The sequence below is a fragment of the Haliotis rufescens genome, unplaced genomic scaffold, assembly GCF_023055435.1.
Source record: "Haliotis rufescens isolate VD_foot unplaced genomic scaffold, xgHalRufe1.0.p SCAF_4, whole genome shotgun sequence".
Taxonomy (NCBI): domain Eukaryota; kingdom Metazoa; phylum Mollusca; class Gastropoda; order Lepetellida; family Haliotidae; genus Haliotis; species Haliotis rufescens.
Window position 1 is genome coordinate 34,414,684 of NW_025964112.1, and position 20,007 is coordinate 34,434,690.

A 20,007-nucleotide genomic window follows, 5' to 3' on the forward strand; every position below is an offset into this window, starting at 1 on the left:
TGAAACAGGTCCTGGGGCCCATTCACTACCAAAGCTTCATTTTGAGTCCAATTTGAATAAAATGGTGTTGTAAATAGCTGTAAAAGCAAATTATACTCATGTGAGAGAAGTGGGGAGGTTACTAAGGGAGAGTAGAAATGGCGATGTCTCTTCTGAAATGAAGCCATGGTAGAGAACAGGTGAAGGGAACTATGATAATTATTACGTCATATCCTATTATGTTAACATTATTATAGTAACCTGGTGATATAAGACACTGGATAGTCAATGATGTTTTTGGGTTGGCTTCTGTTCTGATTTGGTTCAGGTTGAAAATACATGGGTTTAATTTTATTAAACATTCCGAGTTTGTCATCTTCCAGAGGCAAGGGCATTAACTGACAGTTCCATTTCCTTCCTTGCCATACGAGGCTGGAATTTTGTGGCTCGATCGTAGCAATACCAGTGGCTATATTACAACTCCCTTCTATGTCCCTCCTGTTGAATTAGGTTCCACCTCACATGTCACTTGCATTTGCTTCAAACAAAATGGTGGTGCCCAGTCAAGACGGTCTGATCAATAATAAAGATCTATGTTGTCTCGCAAAGTGCATCAAATCACTTGGGCATCTTGATTAAAAACTTGAAAAGATTTGGAAAATATCTGTTGACACCCAGTTGACGGTACACATGCTTCGCAAATCCTGCAGGCGACCTAAATCTACACATTGAAATCGATGTTGTTTACAAACGGCATGTCGAGTTCGTTAAGCAATTTTGATTGGACTCATTATGCCAAAGTAAGTATGGGTATTCCAGCCTAATCCGGCAAGGTGGAAACTGGACTTTCATAGTCAGCATGGTCAGTTAACTCCCTTACCTTGGGAATATGTTCTCAGTGGAACAATTCTTTTTATCACTCTTTTATCACTTTTTATCACACTGGTAGCTTGGCATCTTTGTTGCATTAATTGATTGTTTAATCTTGGAAATATCTAATGGCTCGGCAGTTTATGTGTTTATGTGTAGGTCAATTTTGGCCGTACATGTTTGCTTGTCTCGGGGGTCAAATGCAATGTCTTTTGCTGAGCAGTAAAATGTTCCTGGGCTATATTTAGGTTTATTTTCCTGGGTAATGATATGTTATAAAGCATGATCATGATGATGTGAGGATCTTTTTGTTCTGTGGGAGCCCTTTGATGTCTATGACCTGAAGTATAGTATTAGTTAGCCTTTCAACAAATATGATCAGTATATTTGTTAGAAAGTAATGCATGAAGATAGCATGTTATGGTGTTTAGTCTCTTCTGGTAGAGTTTATAATTGTTTACATATCTAGTCATGACAATGTACAAGTTATCTTGATTTATCTCTGCTGCCTCTCTGAAAGTATGATACCAATGGACTGAATATAATATTATTTGTTTCTTTGTATTTTACTTTCTTTGCTCTCTTGTCTTTTAATAGACAACTACTGGTTTTCAGTTGGGTGAATCTGATGGTGTTGTGGGTTGTGGGTTTTGTGGTGAGGTAGATAGACCTTTATATTTTAATGATCATATCAATGTCACAGGAAGTGGCTGAATTGCCTCCCCTGATTTTACCAGATTACTTAAGAAAATAACATATTTACATTCCAGTAAAAAGATAACCTGTTAATTTTAAACTGCAAACAAACATAAATGATGTTGGAATGAAACACTCTTGTAAAGATTATGAGTTGTAATGCTCACTGTCTAAATGTTGTGTGAACTCTGCACACAGATATATGAGACTTGATGTGTCTGGGGTTGCCTAGAGATTCCTGTCTAGGTACAACTTGTGAATCATTGATGTCACTGACCCAGATTAAAACTACATGGTTCATAGAAATTATGTTGATGATGCATTATACATGTGTTATATTTATATCTTATTTATCACCGTGGTGTCCATTGTTTTTGTCTTGTCTGATTTCTTGTCTGTCCTCTGTTTTGTATGGCACGATACAAATGTACAATAATTATTCAAGATACACACAAATTCCTTGAGTTACATATATAGTTTTTAACTCTTTACCAATGTATATGTTGATACACATTAACACTATCTTACATTGAGGGGGCCCTGGTGGAAGCCCAATTGCATATAGCGGAGCAGAGTTACATCCCTTAGACCGGGGTGCACGTCATTGGTCACATTAAACTATCTTACATTGAGGGGGCCCTGGTGGAAGCCCAGCTGCATATAGCAGAGCAGAGTTACATCCCTTAGACCGGGGTGCACATCATTGGTAATATTAAACTTTCTTATATTGAGGGGGCCCTGTGGAAGCCCAGAGTTGCATTGGTCATATTTAACTAGCCCACAGCTTATTATCCCCCGCCACGAAGTGGAAGGGGGATATAGGAATGGGTGCCGTCCGTCACATTTCGTTTCACAAAAACACAAAAAACGTGGGAAATATCTTAACCAAACTTGGCACATAGATAGGTCTAGTGGTGAACTGGTGCCTTTTGATAGTTTGGGATTTTTGAAAAAATTATTTTTCGAGTTTCTGAGACAACAACTTTGACTTAGACTGAAAATGGCGGTAGTCTTCGTTTCCGGAGCAGAACTTGAAAACCGTACAATATTTCTTTACCAAACTTGGCAAATAGATAGGTCTAATGGTGAACTGGTGCCTTTTGATAGTTTGGGATTTTTGAAAAAATTATTTTTCGAGTTTCCGAGACAACGACTTTCACTTAGACTAAAAATGGTGGTAATCCTCATTTCCGGAGCAGATCTTGAAAATCGTACAATATTTCTTCACCAAACTTGGCAAATAGATAGGTCTAGTGGTGAAATGGTGCCTTTTGATAGTTTGGGATTTAAAAAAAAATTATTTTTCAATTTTTCATGGCAACGAGCTTGACCTAGACTGAAAATTGTGGTAAGTGTATACCACTTGACAAAGGGGCTTTGACAAGATATATGGTGAATTATTGTGAAAACACAATTTTCAAGTGGCACCTGAACCAGCCTACTTCCTCACAGTTGGTACCTGTAACATGAACGGGGACACCCGAACCAGCCTATTTCCTCTCATTGCCGTGATGCAAGAAAGCGAAGTCCAGGTGCGCGGAAGCTATGCCCGATTTTTTAAAAGTACTGATTTAACTTCAAAATTTTACTGCATCTGCCATCTAGTTTATTTGACTTATTGACTTTTGCCATTGACTTATTACATTTCTTGGTGTGAATGTTGTCCAAACAGCACGAAATTGCTTAAAATGCAATTAAATGTTAGAAAATTTCTGGGGGGGGCATGCCCCCAGACCCCCCTGGACTTTACCTCTTTTTGGGGGGGAAAACCTGCTAACATCCCTGAGTCCTGTCAATTTGAAACATGCAGTACCAATTACTGCTGTAACAGCCTTGTTCTCTGTGTCAGACAATGCTAAATCTGTCATGGTTGAAAGAAAACAGTATCCAGGAACTTTAGCGTTGGCCCTCACAATCCATAAGTCTCAAGGTAGCACCTGTGAGCAGATGATTGGGAACATGACAATTGCACAAGGAAGTAAATTTAAAGCCCAGCCTGGTCAAGTGTATACGATGCTTAGTAGGGTCAAATCAAGGAAAGGCCTAAAGCTTGTAGGTTTTGATGAATACAAAATTGTAGTAAACAAAAAAGCATTGGATGAGATGACTAGATTGCGGAATGAAAGACTGTTCACCTGGACACACCCTGTAGAGAACAGTCATGGCGATGGACTCAAGGTGGCTCACTTGAATGTTCGATCCCTCAGTGCTTATTTCGAAGATGTGAAGAAGGACAACTTTGTTGGTGTGCTAGATGTTTTGTGTTTCACAGAAACACACATCAATGATTAAAGTGAAAGAGACCTGCCAGGATATAAAGTCTATCCAGGAGACACTACACATGGTATTGCTGTGTATGTTTCAACAAGTTTCAAGAACAGTGTCCAGCTATGTGATGTAGTGTCATCTCGCAGTATTGAATATATTTCCTTTCTTGTTGGCAAGTTCTGCATTGCTTGTGTGTATGTTCCTCCAAAAGTGTCATGGACACAGTTGTCACATTTCATGCAGAAACTTCAGGATCTCTCCAAGCAGCGTGAATGTGAACATGTCCTATTTACTGGGTCTGAGTGAAAAACTCAAACTTGAAGATTTCTTTCATGTGCGGAAAATGACTCAACTCATTCACTCTTCAACTCACTGTCTAGGAGCTACACTGGACTTGTTGTTTACTGATCATGCCAGTGCTGTAGCATTCCAGGCTCCAGTCTACTACTCAGGTCATCAGATGATTGGTGCTGTACTTCTCAGTACACATCATGGTGACCCCTGCTCTCAATGATCTCTAAGTAAAGCAAGAACTCCCTTAATTCTCTGATTATTGTTTAAGTTATAACACATCTAATTACAAATACAACTGTAAATGCATCTTAAACCTACTCAACTGTATAAACGCTGCATTGCATCCTATCATGTATATATTCTTGTCAACCATATTCTGTACTTCACTTGCTTGATAACGGTGTTAGAACCTACACCGAAATGTCGCTCCTAATTGTGATAAAGAAGTTGTTCGTCCATATGTCTCATCCTTACTCATTACAAATACAGTTACGTATTCTATCATTAACTGCAGATGGCAAAACAACACCAGTAATAACTTTTTAAGTGCTTCAATTAGGCCATTACTAAAAGGTCCAGTGAACATAGTTCACAGGAGCTGATGCATTGCATACAACCGGACATGTCATATTGGCGGGGGATATGAGTATTTCATGCTTGTTTTGGACTAGTTATTTACTAGCAGGTGTGTGTATTCCAGTTTTCCAAGATAATTATTGATTTATTGATAAAGTATATATGAAATTTTGTAAAAGTCTGTGTGACTGATCTTGGTGATGATAAGAGTATCTCCCTGTTGCAACAGAGATGACTGCCTGTGGTTCTTCGATGAACTGCACCAGCACCGCATCCCCTTACTGATATTCTCTGCCGGGATAGGCGACATCATCGAGGAGGTCATCACGCAACAGGCTCGCATGCTCGACAACATGAAGATTGTCTCCAATTTTATGGATTTTGATAGTGAGGTAAGCAGGATCCAGGACCTTGACAGTAATGTTGCTTCAACACAGATGATGAAGTGAAAGATACTTGACTCAGATTCCCTGTCTTCATCCTTGTGACTGTTGAACATGTTGAATGTCAAGGTTAAATTTCTATGTGTTTTCAGACTTGCTCACCATTTTCTCTTTTGCTCCATGATTTCATGACCATGTATTGGACAAACTACTGGACTGATGATAAGAAAGATCTTTCACCTGTTATCATGGTTATAAGTCAAATTGATTAGAGGGAAAGTAAAATTATCCAGAATTCTAAATGCAAGACACACTTTTTGTAGAATTTAGTCAGCTGAATTAAGCACAGATAGCATGCCTACAATATTATTATTCTAGTAAACTCAAGGACAGTTGTAACCCCCAAAAGCCTTTGAAGAGTAGCCTCCCTTATCATGTCAGGATCTGCTGTCGTGGGTTTGAATCCCAAATTTACCATAATATTTGTCCTTGATTTGTCAGTGCCATCCTCAGCCTCATCCTTACCCTCATGCTCAAAGTGGTAAGCCTTTACGAGTATGACCTGTTTCACTTGCTTCAAACGTGATCAAGTAGCATTACCCCGAACTCAAACTCACTCACTCACTCTACAGGGCTACAGTAAAAGGATGTTTCTAAGTGAGATTATTCCCTGTCCCTTACATAACTACAGTAAAAATTCTGTACTTCTCTTCCTCAGGGTAAACTAATTGGCTTCAAAGGTGAGATGATTCACACCTATAACAAGAACGAGAACGCTGTCCACAAGTCAGACTACTTCGAGCGACTGAAGCACCACGAGAACCTCATCCTGCTGGGCGACTCCCTGGGCGACCTGAGGATGGCCGAGGGTGCTGAGGTCACCCACATGCTCAAGATCGGATTCCTCAACCACCATGTGAGTTTCAACCATTGTCAGGACCAGGCATCTGGAAATCAGTCGGTGCGCCGGACTTGTCGGATTGTGACTGCAAAATATCCGATTTGAAATAGTGCAAACCGGACATTTTAGAATTACTGACCTACATCCTGATAGGTTGAAATTGTTTATATTAGAACTATGTATCTATTGAGTGTTGTGCACTTTAAAACAAATCGTAGATCTATCCCTTCAGCGAATTGTGGTGAACGAACAGGTGTAACAAACTTTGTCAATAAAAATATTAAATTTGATATAAAACATCACTAGACATGATGATTTACAATTTTATTTGTATTTCCTGCACTCCAAGGCATTATTTTATATGGAGAGATTAAGATTATCGTATGTATTTTCTCGTAAACTAAGCCGGAAATAGCAATCAGCTGTGCACACGTTTGCTCCCAATCTACTGGTGATTGAGTTATAAAGTACCCAATGATACAACTTCAAAGAATTTTGATGCACTGGTCGGAGGAAAGTCAAGAAACTGTATCAGAAATTATTAATTTTATCTTATCCTGACTCATACTTATTGCTTACTCTCTCTCTTCCGAATAGGTAGTGGAAATGTCCTGTGCTGTTCCCAAAGAACAGAGAAAACAGCTCACCCAAACGCACCCTAACTCTGCGCATGCGCACCGGAACCAAGTGACCAAGCCCATTAACTCATCACTCTCTCTTTTTCGCGCCATCTTGGCAGCTGGAAATTTTTTATTTATTTTTTCTTTGCATCATAATCCAAACTTTCCATAAAAATTCACCCATTTTAACAAAATCTTTTGCTAGGATTATCTTCTGTGATATTCTATACATCATATCTAACGATTATTTTATATATTTGGCATTAGAATTTTTCGTAATTTGGACTCAAATGCAGCCCCTATCGGAGATCATGAAAACATGTAACCGATGTAAATTACGTTTTTCAGATTCGGACCCTCATCCAACCTGTACCAGCTGCACAGTACAGAACTGCACTGCAGAGAATAGATGCAAATTCTGCGCCCCTTTGGGGAGGAAGAATTTAGTAATTATCTTTTTGCAGTGCTGAGGAAAAAGAGGGATCGGAAACGACGTGAGTCATCACGCTCGTTATCATCCACGGAGACGGCTAAAAGTAAGAAGAGGTGAGAATACGCCCTGCCCTTCGTCAGAGGAATTTGAGAGAAATTATCCCGCTGAATATCGTCTACCAGTAAGAAGTCTAGAGGGTCTAAGAATAAACCTACTGAACGCTTCAGTAAGGCTATCAATCTACAACAACTAGAAAAAGAGTGCTGCATCATCTACTTTGAAGCCGTCTTCCCCTAGGGGAGAGCATGTTTTTGCAGAGGTTATTACCTCTACAAAACCACAGACTTCATCCGCAGTCATGAAGGGGGTTTCAAGAAAATCAGCTGTTTCTTCTAACCAGAAGAAAGCCTGCGCGCAGACAATTACGTCCGCACAACCCCAGAGGTTCCCGCAGCCTGCAGTGTCATCCAATTCGGCTACAAATACAACCGATATATACCTCAATCAGCCTCAGACTTTCGCGCAGATACCGGCCTTCGCGCAGCCCAACACAACAATTACGCAATCCTCTACCTTCGCGCAGGCTATTAATCAACAAGAGTATACACAGACGCCAGCGTTCACGCAGGTTCCCGCCTTCGTGCAGCCTTCAATGTTTACACTGCCAGTTACCTTCACGCAGCCTACCTTTTTTTACACAAGATACTTTGCTAACGCCTGCTATTAATACAGATGTGATAGCAAATATCACACAACAAGTCGTAATGGCTATGCAACAACAAATGTGTAAACAACCTGGCACGCAGTCTACTACCTCTTCACACAATAGCTCGCAGATGTCACAGCCTTCATTTACGGCTCCGAATCCTAACGCCTCCTATCTTCTGCGAGAGGAGGATATGTTCGAGCCCCCTCAATATGATGACACATCGGGGGAAAATTACCCTTAAATTTATGAGGATCATGAATTAATGGCGTGGATTACAGATAGACTGCCGATATCATCACCGTCAAGAAATTCTTCTCCCACTGATACATACTGTATCAAAGGGGACGATATAGACACACTAACCATCCCACCGATAAAACCAATCTCCAACATTGCAGAGAATCTTAATGTTTCTTTTGCGAAAGCCACGAAATCACAAGGACTTCAAACACCGAGCTTTAATTCTAAGAAATTCCCCATGCACGCCATGTCGCAATTTCTTCGCTCACCGGAGATTGATGAAGATTACTCACTCATGTCAGACTCCAAAAGTAAAAAATCTTATCGCAGTGAGGATAAGAAAATTGCACAACTTGATACGACTACAAGACATGCATTCTTTGGACAACACGCGCTATGAACGAAGCTATGTTCTATGAATTAAAAGAGCCTCAGAACGACCACGAAAGAATGCTACTTTCAGCTCTCGTCAATCAAAAGTAAAATGAAGAAATTATTTCTGATCGTATGAGTTCAGTGTCGGCAGGTTTAACACTACTACGGCGACAAGGTCTTATAAATAATTCTAATTGGTATACCTATATCAAAGAATTATTAAGACAACCTTGGGAGGCCCCAACCATTTTTAATGGTAACATACGCAAAATCAAAGAGAAAAGCTCGTACAAGTACAGAGGCGGGAAATCATCTGCTTTTCGCAAGTCACATGACACGTCACGTGATGCCGACCGCGGCCGCAGATCGAGATGATCTCGCAATATTACCAGCGAATATGGGCTTTTGAACGACAGGGAACTCCCCCCAACAGCCGTTCATGTACAGCATTCCCCAGTAGGTGGAAGATTGGCAAGATATTGGATGAATTGGGACATTCTAGGAGACGAATTTGTTTCCAACTTTCTAAGAAAGGCTACGAGCCGACTTTACTCAAGAAATCCCCGTTATCTCGCAAGCCACCGGAAATACCTTATCGGAAAGAATTGTTGCCGAAGTTAACGAAGCAATCAATTCACGTATCAACAAGGGCGCAGTCGAGATAATTCATCCAGAATTACTATACGCCGGGTTTCTATTCGCCGATTTTTTGGTTCTCAAAAAGAATTCAAACGGAACATGAGAAAATTCAACAAGAAATACCTCCCAAAACCGGAGGATTTCAGAATGATTCAACAAATGATAAGACAGCACGACTATCTCGGAAGCATCGATCTACAGGATGCTTACCTACACATTCCCATAAAACAGACTTTCAGGAAATATTTACGTTTCCTCTTTGAAGGACAACATTACCAGTGAGCGGTCCTGCCCTTTTGAATTTCTACGGCCCCGTGGCTAATTACACGAGTGACCAAACCAATTGTGACATTTTTTCACAACAAGGGAATTCGTTGTGCTTTTTACCTAGACGATGGGATATAAGCCCATCAATCAACAGAGCTACAACTAAATTTCACCCTGAAATTATTAACACAACTGGGTTGGTTAAGAAGATCGGTGGATAAAAATCAAGACTTGTTTGCCAACAGCAATTTACAAGAAAATCTCAGTCAACGAATGGCAAGTGATACTAGGCTGACTCATGTCAGCGTGGACGGTCCGAGGCAGACTACACTTACGCCCTATTCAGAGATTTCTAAATCCATACCTAGAGTACCAGGATTTAAAACTGCAACTACCACAAACATTGAGGAAACACCTCTTATGGTGGACAGTGAATTTGAATGTTTGCGCAGGAACTTGTTTAAACGAGCCGGATTACAACAACCACCTATTCGTGGACGCCTCACTTCAAAGTTGGGGAGCTCACTTCAACAGAGAAGTAACAGCAGGCCTATGGTTAGAAGCAGGTAAGCTCTACCACATCAATTATCTGGAATGTGAGGCAGTAATCCGTGCATTATTTCACTGGACCCCACAGTTAAGAAAAACGTCTGATGATCAGAACAAACAACTTAACTGTGGCATACAATATAAACCTTGACCCTCCTGAAGTTGACATTTCAACTTTACGAGCTAGTAGAGAATCTGAACTTAACAATAAAGACAAGACATATACCAGCAGTGGCAAATGTCTTAGCAGACGCCTTCACCAGCCCAGCCAAACCATCACCGACAGAATGGAAGCTACACCCAGAAGCATTCCAACTGGCTATTAAAGAAAAAGGTTGCCCACTGATAGACCTATTCGCAACCAGATTCAACAATCAGATAACAACATTTGTATCGCCAGTGCCAGACCCACCAGCTTGGTCAGTCGATGCTCTGTCAATATCATGGGAGGGACTAAACGCGTATGCGTTTCCTCCACCAGCCGTGATACCACAGATATTACAAAAGATCCTACACACAAGCAGCCTACAACTGCTTTTGGTAGCGCCTTACTGGCCGGCGAGAACTTGGTTTCCAGATCTCGTATAACTAGCAGGAAATCCAATATTAAAACTTCCGAACTGGCCAAATCTACTGCTACATCCTCACTCCAATCAGGTCCATCCAAGACCAGATCAGTACGAACTTCACGTATGGAGCATATCAAGAGCTGTCTTGTTAAAAGAGGATATTCCATGAGAGCAGCTAAGGCAGTTTCCTTAGCACTTCGTAGATCAACAAGGAATCTCGATGACGATAAATTGAAAAGTTTTGACCAGTTTGCAACATCCAAGGGTTTTTCTGCAGCCAAAGCTACTATACCACAAGTAGCAGATTACCTATGTCACTTACGAAGTACAAGGAATCTTAAAGGTTCGACACTGGGCTCTTATTTGGCCGCTATCAGTTCTGTACTGACACTGGCTAAGGGGATAAAACTTACTAAAGTTCCCGAGCTGATAGCCCTACTCAGATCCTTCAGACTTGAGGACCAACAGAAAAGATTTAGAGCCCCAGCATGGGACCTAAATATAGTGCTACAACACCTAACCAGAGATGCATACGAACCGCTCCAACGGGCCGACTTTGAACACCTGACACAGAAAACCCTATTTATTCTGGCATTAGCTACGGCAGCCAGAATGTCTGAAATCCACGCGATAGACTTCAATCGCATCACATTTGACAGTGGTAACAACTCATCAGCGCACCTTGGCTTAAGATGGGACTTTATTGCAAAGAACCAGTTACCAGGCCAACCAGACAGACAATTCCATGTTCCGACTCTTTCCTCCGTCCTTGGTGCAGAGGATACAGAGGATTTATCACTATGCCCAGTCAGAGCCTTAAGATTATACCTACAAAAGTCTAAACCTAGAAGACAAGGTTTTAAGAGACTATTTATTCCTTTATTAAGGAATACACACACAGGTATCCAGAACAACTATCTCATTTTAGATGAGAGCTGTTATTCTCAGAGCATACAGAGCAGTGGGATTGGACCCCCCTTCAGCCTCCAACCCTCACGAAGTAAGAGCCTTAGCCTCAACTTTGGCACTTCACGACAACTGCTCTATAACAACTATTATGGAATGCTGTTTCTGGAAATCAGATACAGTTTTCGCCAATCACTACCTCAGAGACCTTGCTACAGAAGACTTAGCTGGTATTCACCAATTCGGACCATAAGCTGTGGCACAACTACTCACAAATCCTACCAGACGACATTAGAAGATCACACTCACCCAATATCACATAGACTTGTTGACGTCAGGTTACTGTTCCATAACCAATTACTGAGAGTCCATGCCCCCTGTTTTACTATGTAATTCAGCACATGAGTGAGAAATGATTGTGTTAAGATTATTGCTCTTCTCTTAACACTTTAATCATTTAAGGTGAACAAGATTTTAATCTTAGAAACCTTATAAATCCACAAATCTATATGATTTACTTCCATTTTGCTGCTCACAAAAAAGGAAGGTGGTCCCCAAATAAAGAATTTACACAGAAGATTAACAACGTTCCTATGGGGTTTATAGAACAGATCGACGTTAATCACACATACAGGTGGAACCCACCACCTACTGTGAGATTCAAGCAATAAGTATGAGTCAGGATAAGATAAAATATGTATTTTTTAGAGTAAAAATATCATTTATACTTATCCTGACTCATACAAATGAGTACCCTCCCAGCCTTCCCCTCTTTCCACTGATGTGTTCCGACCATTAAGTAGGAAATAAGAGAGAGTGATGAGTTAATGGGCTTGGTCACATGGTTCCGGTGCGCATGCGCAGAGTGAGGGTGCGTTTGGGCGAGCTGTTTTCTCTGTTCTTTGGGAACAGCACAGGACGTTTCCACTACCTATTCGGAAGAGAGAGAGATAAGCAATAAGTATGAGTCAGGATAAGTATAAATGATATTTTTACTCTAAAAAATGCATTTTTATCAGAAATTATATTTTCCCAAATCGTGTCATTTTAGTTAGAGCTTTTACTACATATATTTAAAATTATAAGACCCGTAAGTCTTACCCTGGTACAGCTGATTGATATGGATATTTTTACGTATGGACCAATTTGACACCGTAGGGACTTCCTGCGCTACATGTATTTCGATTGCAAAAATGTAATGTTGACATATAATAGTCACATTGCCACAAATATGACTTTTTAACGAGTCAAAGTATAGCATTTGTGATTTATGTATCCATTCTCTGGCAACTTATGTTCGTTTCAAGGCGGTAATCTGACCGTGGCTGCTGTAAGTAACGGTGAGTTGTGGGATCTACTGATCACTTCACACATGATTTCACGGGGCGGTCGGGTAGCCTAGTGGTTAAAGTGTTCGCTTGTCACGACGAAGACCCAGGTTCGAATCCTGACATGGGTACAATGTGTGAAGCCCATTTCTGGTGGCCCCGGCCCTGATATTGCTTGAATATTGCTAAAAGCGGCGTAAAACCAAACTCACTCACTCACATGATTTCGCCAAAATTAATGTAAACAATACTGAATGAAATTTTGAATATAATTAATAAAATATATTACAAACATAAGTCCAGATATACAGTGAACACGTTTTTATAACCAGATAGCATTATAATGGGATTATATTGCATGGTGTTAAATGCTCATGGTGATCAGCTGATAATGTATTTTGAGATGGGGGGAAAAACATGGTGTCAGTGTTAAACTTGACTTTATTAATAATGTCAGTAAATTTTGGGAGCCATGTGTTGCCGCAGGCTATAACCGAGGTAGCTCTATATTAAAGGGTGCAATAGCGAGCGAACTCTCTATATATATATGTTATGAAAGTGACACTTGAGTTTATTCTTTTTATTCATGCATGAACATCCAGCACCTCAGTCATGAGGTGGGCATGACCAAAATGCAAATGTCCGATTGGCAAACAAATATTTCCGGATTCCTGGTCAGGATGTTTGCTGAAATAACATTGATCATAGAATCTTTGACATCTTTCTTTTGAGTTTTCATATTTCACACTGAACTTTAGTTGTGTTGGAGTAATTACTTGCTTGTATTTGGAAGCTTCATGTGTGCTGAACTTTTCAGGAAAGGATGTAGATTGGCATCATTATTAATATTTTTTCATGGAATGAATGACAATATTATTTGTTTCAGAGACTGAGAAACCGGTCATTTAAAGAAATTAAACTAAATATGCAAAAGCAAATGGTTTCCTGAAGCCATAGTAGGAAAAAGAAAATGTTTCCTTAAATGATGATTGGAAATTTCTGTCCGTCCGTAATCATTTCGTTTCCATAGTGTAACTCAAAAAACGTTTAATATTTTTCCACAAAAATTGGCAGACATATCGAACAGATCCTAAAGTGGTCCCTTTTGCTTTTTTGAGGATTTTTGTCATTTTCATTTTTCTCAATTTCCATGGTAACAATTTGAGACTTAGAAACTTTAGAACTAATAGGTATCCTTTTATGACACTTTACAAACTCAGGGACCAGGCTGTTAACTGGTACCTTTTGCAACTTAGTGTGCGAACCTTATCTCTAAAACTAATAGTGCTCTTTCTTAAAACTGTGCACCACAAAGACCAGGTTGTCAACTGCTGTTGCTATTTAGAGATTTTTAGAATTTATTCTTTTCTGTTTCCATGGCAACAAGTTTGATTTTGAAGTGTTCATTGTGGTGTGTACATGACATAGAAATACCAAGTTCCAAATCCCAATTCCATGGTATTGATTTGATATCTCAATAACTACTGTAGTATACGGAGAGACAGATTACCAACCAGTTTACCAACTGGTGATTGCTAAAATTTGGTAATGTGTGAATAGTCTTTTTTGCGGTTGAAATGAAAGAAATTATTTTCTTTCTCAATACTAAGATTACCACATTTATGAAGCCTTTCAGTACTTGTTACCTGGTACTAAATAGTACATGCTACAGAAGGGGGTTCAGGGGGTTTCATTCATAGTCGTATTAGGAAGGAATTTACCTTAGGGTCAGTTGCCCTAGTGTCTATAGACCTGCAACACTTCAGATTATCCCTACTCACTCACTCCGTCGTAAATAATCTGTTTGTTTGCAGGTGGAAACAAATCTCAAACCCTACATGGAAAGCTATGACATCGTCATCCAGGAAGATGAGACAATGGATGTCGTCAACGCAGTGCTAAAGAAAATACTTGGTCAATGACCATGTTGATACATAGGCACCTTGGATTTAAGAAGGAATTGAATTCCTAGAAACCATTTGCAAGATATTTGATCTTGGCACTGCATCTGTGTTGAGATGACGTATCTGGAGGATATTGTAGACTGAGCATGTCTAGCCTCAACATTATATGTATATATAATGCTGTGTATGAAAGTATCAGATGAAAGATGGGTAGAGTATTGTATCATGTTAATGTAAATACAAGTTTTATTAAGCTGATGTTCTTATATGTATGCTCAGGGCTTTCAGTATTACATATATCAAAGAATAACGATGGATAGTGAATATATTGAGGTCTGGGAATATATGTCTCCATGTGTCTAACATGGACTAAGATATTTTCTGTTTTCATTTCTCTCAGTTTCAACTGTTGACATGGTAGAGATCTGAAATCGATTTACTTTTCATCTACTTCCTTGATCAAAATTTGAAGCAATGTATTCTTAGGCAGTCATGGAAATGACTTTCCCAATATTGGTGAAAAATTGTTGCAAAAGGGTTCAGTTCATTGAAATGGCATTTGTCATATAAATGATGGAGCCAACACTAAACTGCATTCATCTATGTTTCAACAGTGTGTCAACACAACAGAGAGATCCGGCATTGCATGGGGAAGGGGATTTTTGTTCATGTTACTGCAAGGAATATGTTTGCTTCCATTTTAATGTCACTTCATCCCCTGAACTCGGTATGAGCAGCAGTGTACTTGTAGACAAATACTGTCACTATTACAGGACTTGTATGTCAGAAGTCACATTGTGTAATCCCTGCAGTCATGTCATGTAGATGGATATTGCTTGCTGTAGGGCATTACGATACATATCAGATTCCATGACTTGTTACTTTACTTGAGTCAAGATGATATATATCATGATACTGAATTTGTGCCATTTTTGTGTGAAATCCTTCTACCAAACTTTCTTGCAATAAATGTAAAATTTGGGCTTGGATTGATGGTATTATGCAATTAGATTTAGCTTTCCTTACAAGTGGTAAGGTGATGGTAGCCAGGTCGTTGCAAAACTTTGTTTCTTTTTAAGATCGATACAGAACTTAATCATGAATCAATACATAGGTGGGTGTATCATGTATCATGTATCATATGATTACATGTAAATTTGCCTTGAACCAACATATCAGTGAAGCTTGCCATCCCTTGTTTGTAGCTATTCAATGGACCAATGTCTGCCATTGTTTCCTGAACAATCCTTACAGTTGATCAGAATCTCAGTAACAAAGTCATACTTTTGTTGAATTTCTGTTGAAATGGTTATAATTTTCAACCAATGATAACTCATGTTAAATGGATGATGGTTCTGAAAACACCAATTTGAATTTCTCTCATCCTAGTGTAAGTAAATATATTTTGTGGTGTTCATACTAAATGTCGTCAGAGGAGTTTGATCCAGTTGCTCCACAATTACAATGGGAACTGGAACTAATGGAAGTGTTGTATGCTAAGTGAATGCTGGACTGACCTGCCTCTTAGTCTATCTGGCGTGTTCATGTGGGTGGTGGGTGTACGAGGCCAGAGGAGTGCTGTTCCCACGGGGCATCATGCAGGATAACTGTTGAACAGAAAACCACAATCATTTCGTTCTCATTGGAATTTGTTGTGCCCCAGATAATCCTTGTTTAGACCAAATGTATCTATTATCTTATATTTTTCAGGTCCCATATAAGTTTGTTGTTTTTTAAATCTTCAACATGGTTACATGTGTACAATCCTTTATTGCAGCTTAATGACCCTTTACCATCTTTTTTTACCATCATTTTTGTAAAGGCTTTTTTAGCAACATCAGCAGTGTTAAGTTAATGGATTGTTGTGTTTAACAATATGCTGTTAACACTGTGGTTTATGTTTTCATTCTTGTTTTTTCATTGTTTTCATGATTAAACTTTATGAAGTACTCTGGCCATATTTTGAGACTGCTATTTACATTTATTTGGTACATGTACATTCAGAGCGTTGTTACATCTAGATTTACTTGTCATAAAGTTGCTTTTGTGTTTGGTTCGTTCAACAAGTAGCAAACACTATCTCTATGAACAAATACTTAAATGAAAGTGGTTGTGAATTACTTCTGTTTTCTGTTACATACACAAAAGAAGGTAATAAAACGCAAAGTACACTACTCTTCAAAATGAACCTCCCCTCTATTGTGACTGAATCAAAGTGTTTGCACCCTGGTCATGGTTGTAGAGACAGTTGTGGGAAACTAGTCAAAACAAACTTCTAGTGATTGCAACTATGGTGCATAAGGCAATATGTTGAACACAAGATGTTATAGGGCTGACATTTACTTTGAAAGGGAGTGTATACCAATGTTTTGTACTCACTGGCAATCTGCAACTTTCACTTCAGTCAAATGTAAGATTTACACCAGCTTTGCAATGGCTGTTGCAAGGTGGTAGGACTATGACAATATTGTGTGAGTAGATGCTGCAGTTCCCTCTGTTGTGAGGTCTGTGCTTGATGTGTCGTGCCCCAACACTGTAGCAGTAGGTGACCATTATTCCACATCTTCTCACCGAACTAGTCAACATTTACACTTACAACATTACACGCTGCTGATTATCATGTAATATCTTGTTATTTGTTGACAGTTTTAGCCATGTGGAATAAGACTGTTTACAAATATTGAACTGAACATCTCGATTATCCATTGTATCATATCTCCAATCTATTATAATAGATATCATGGATCCATTCTCCACAATGGCTTCATTTCCGAGGTGACGTCACAAGCCCCATCTCTCTTGTCACCTGCAGAATTTATCTGGCTAATGATCTTGAAATCAAAACATTTTTTCAGTATAGATCTACATTCAAAATCTGGTCTGAGCAAGCTTTCAATATTTTAATTTGAACACGATCCCATTACAAAAGAAATCTTAGCTATGAAAGATGCTTTGATGAGTACTTAGGCAGATGAGGGAAGTTCTTACTCTACAACACATGTAATGGCAAGGTGAGGCAACAGTTGAGCCAAGTACTTGTGACGTCATCACTTGTTTCATTCATTAAAGAACGCTGTTATTTGATTGGATGTCTATTTTTACCATTGTGTCATTAAAATCAGACTGGAAACAGGTCTGGTGATTGATACATGAGTCCAGGGTATTTATTATAACAGACTGGATCTGTCATACACTGGACACTCTGAGGTGTGAATTTCGGTGCTACAGTTGCTGCTCCAAAAGAAGCAGGTCTTGATGGTGGGGCAGCATGCTGCCAAAGTAAAGGTAAACACTACCTAGAGTGAATGAGTGAGTTGGGTTTAACACAGCTTTTAACAGTATTCCAGTTATGTCGCCAAGTGTCAGCTTAATGTGGGAGGAAAGTCCAAAGTGATGCAGGTCTCTGACGTTTACCACTTTGGTGAAACCCACAAGCACGGTATGGTGCTGACAAACCTAGAAACATAATTGGGGCGAACCGGGATTCGAACCCACAATCATAGGTTTCTGACGTGCCCAAGGGAAGCAACTCTGCACAGTGAATCGCGGTGCCTTAGACGACTGGGCCAACCGTGCCCCCCATTACTTAGAAGTAGGACAGTAGGTAATCAATTGGGCCACTTTGCACAGCACACTATCACTATTGTAACTACAATGCTTTGACATACTCTTACAATAGTTTTAGTGCTGAGATCACTTTTTGCCATTGGGGCCCTGCTTTGGTTCTAACATGGATTGTTGGATAGGATGTAATGATGTGGACAAATGACAGTCTGCCCATTGTAAGGACCATGTGGGTTGTGTGGAAAGTAACTGATGTTTTAGTTATGTCCTGGAACAGTCACATCTCTATTACTGTGTAGCATGTGTTGTGACATTGTGTTTTTGTTAGTGTCGTGTTGCTGTTTTTCTGTTTCTATACCTTTTATTTAGCAAGGTAATCAATCCCCTGTGATTCCAGATCTGAATGTTAGGTAAATAATTATGTCATTTTGTGTTGTTGATTCTGATGGTCTTTTTGAATGTTACCATTGTAACTTTGAGGCTGAAAGAATGCAGATACAACACACAGTTTTAACTCTCTCATTCACTACTGTTGAAACATCATCATCATCATATATATATTTATAACTAAATAAGTACAAATAAGAAATTGGAATCGATTTACTGGCCCATGCTTTTAGCTCAAACAAACTTCTTTTGGCCGTATTGCCATTTACTGATCTAGTTATTTACGCAAAAAGCGCACAACAGTGAACAGATTAAATGTATGTGGCTAAAGAGGCTCATATGAGCTGAAAGTGCTCCTAGTGAATGGATAAAATATACTCCCCAAGTTTTTATTTATGTTTAAATATGACCTGATAGTTGAATTTTATAAACTTTATGTATATATACATATGCTTGTACTTACAAAGGATATATATATATATCTCCTGTATTGCAAATACTATTTTCCAGTTTCTGCTCAGGGCCTAATCTTGTTGGATAGTTATGGTGTGCCGTGATGGGAGATAGTTAGTCTAGTGGGGTGGGTGCATGTTTGACTCCACGTCTACCTCACAGTGTCGTGTGAACAGTAGTTTTACTTTGGATTTGATTTTCCTGATGTGAAGTTTTAAAGCCAGACAACCAATCTCATTGAAATCATGTCATATGAGTGTGAGAGCCACTCCTGGTACTTTGAAGTGTTGAAGGTTACTAAGGCTGTGTTTTATAAGAGGAACAAGTGAGGAGAGAGTGATGGTGACATCAATGTGTTCAACACGAGGGCAAACACTTAAACAGTAACATGAAAGAATGAATAGACCAAACAATATTTTTTTCTGGCACTAACAGTAAGATTAACACTGACAAACAACTTTGACAGGGGAATCAGTAATGTCTGTGACCAGACCTGACAAACTTCTTATTGTTTGATTGGCATTCTAGATGTTGGTGAGTAAGAAAATGTACAACTTTGTGGATAACAACTTCATGTTTATTGCATTTGACAATGTTTTGATGTAGATCTTTTCACCGTGCTTACAGTGCCCAATTACCCAGTGTATTATATCTCTTTCTGTTGTGATAAATACCCTGGACTGTTTTGCCACAAGACCATAGTCTCTGAAGTGATGTCACCATCTCAACTTCAAAAAAAACTTAGTACATGAGTGTAATTTGACTGGATGGTGTTTTTTAGCATCATGTAATTTGAATCAGGCTCTAAACGAAGCTATTGTAGTGAATGGGTTCAGTGTATTTTTCATAACACAATGGAGATTATAAGACTAAATTAGAAACAGAAACAGGGGAGCAAATAAAAACATTATTGTGAACTATATCTCTATGCATGCATAACATATTAATATGCGGGGGCACGGGTGGCCCAGTCGTCTAAGGCGCTGCGATTCGCTGTGCAGAGTTGCGTCCCTTGGGCACGCCAGAAACCTATGATTGTGGGTTCGAATCCCGGTTCGCCCTGATTATGTTTCTAGGTTTGTCAGCACCATACCCGT

General features: G+C 39.4%; 1 protein-coding gene across 2 annotated transcripts in view; it reads left to right on the forward strand.

The window, feature by feature from the left end:
- The window catches only part of LOC124149871 (cytosolic 5'-nucleotidase 3-like), a 33,288-nt gene extending 15,634 nt beyond the window's left edge, over positions 1 to 17,654 (forward strand). For both annotated transcript variants that reach the window (XM_046521701.2, XM_046521702.2), the window contains exons 7-9: positions 4,913 to 5,075; positions 5,785 to 5,982; positions 14,417 to 17,654. In XM_046521701.2, coding sequence (XP_046377657.1) covers positions 4,913 to 5,075; positions 5,785 to 5,982; positions 14,417 to 14,524 — 469 coding nt within the window. In that variant the 3' untranslated portion in view covers positions 14,525 to 17,654. The remainder of the gene's footprint in view (positions 1 to 4,912; positions 5,076 to 5,784; positions 5,983 to 14,416) is intronic.
- The last annotated feature ends 2,353 nt before the right edge of the window (positions 17,655 to 20,007 follow it).